Below are 1,045 nucleotides of genomic sequence, written 5' to 3' on the forward strand. Positions count from 1 at the left end.
AGATATTTATATATATATATTTATAAATATATATTTGTATATATATATATTTATATATATATATATATATATATATATATATATGTCTATATATGAATGTATATATATATATACATATATATATGTGTGTGTCTGTATGTGTGTGTGTGTGTGTGTGCGCGTGTGCATGTGTGTGTCTGTCTGTATTTATGAATGTGACAGTGCAATGCATATAAGAGCATAAATTATTATGAATGCTCGAGTGGGGCGGTTTAGAGATAAACACATATCAGATATGTCTGCATGTATACTTACATTTTGTCATTAAAGGCAATTAATGTTAATGTATCTGTATGTCTTCTAGACTCTCACAAGGCAAGTGAATACATAAAGTAATTTCATTTGTTTGCTTTATAGCAGTCAAAAATATAGATATATCATCTAAATCATACAGATTGTCACAATAAATTCTTAATGTATATGTTTTACATCAATGTTATTAGGTGTTAATTAGGTAAACATCTGTTACGTAATGTTTTTTATTATATAAGCCATAGGTTAGATCAGATACGAATGTATAACACCATCACATCTCAGGTTCAACAAGAATAACTAAAATGAAATATGCTATATCTATGTGTTTTCTTACTGTTGGTAAGTAGCGATATTTTGATTTTTCCTTCACGCTCATCCTGCCCTCCGCTTCTCCTGTACTATTTCCAACACTTCCGTCGCCTTTCTCGACATTTCGGTATCCATTCATCACTCCTCTCACACCACCTCCATCAACTACAAACACACAGACTTACACTCATATCTCAACTTCTCCTCCTCCTACCCTAAATACACCAAGCTTTCCATCCTCTATTCCCAATTCCTCCGTCTGCGCAGGCTCTGCAGTGACAACCATGACTTTGCGACTCGGTCTCAACTCATGGATATCCTACGTGGATATCCCCTCACCACTATCTACACCGCCCTTGCCAGAGCACGTTCCATGGATGGTGCATCTTCTCTCTCTACCCGTACCCGTCCCGCCGTCTCCCGTTTCCACTCACCTACCACT

The 1,045-nt window shown here is 35.9% G+C and overlaps 1 protein-coding gene across 1 annotated transcript in view; it reads left to right on the plus strand.

Moving 5' to 3' along the window:
- The first annotated feature begins 542 nt into the window (after positions 1 to 542).
- LOC128248050 (uncharacterized) overlaps positions 543 to 1,045 on the plus strand; it is a 56,380-nt gene continuing 55,877 nt past the window's right edge. The window contains exon 1 of the mRNA XM_052968442.1: positions 543 to 633. Within this exon, the coding sequence (XP_052824402.1) occupies positions 597 to 633 (37 nt within the window). The 5' untranslated portion in view covers positions 543 to 596. The remainder of the gene's footprint in view (positions 634 to 1,045) is intronic.

The sequence above is a fragment of the Octopus bimaculoides genome, chromosome 6, assembly GCF_001194135.2.
Source record: "Octopus bimaculoides isolate UCB-OBI-ISO-001 chromosome 6, ASM119413v2, whole genome shotgun sequence".
Taxonomy (NCBI): domain Eukaryota; kingdom Metazoa; phylum Mollusca; class Cephalopoda; order Octopoda; family Octopodidae; genus Octopus; species Octopus bimaculoides.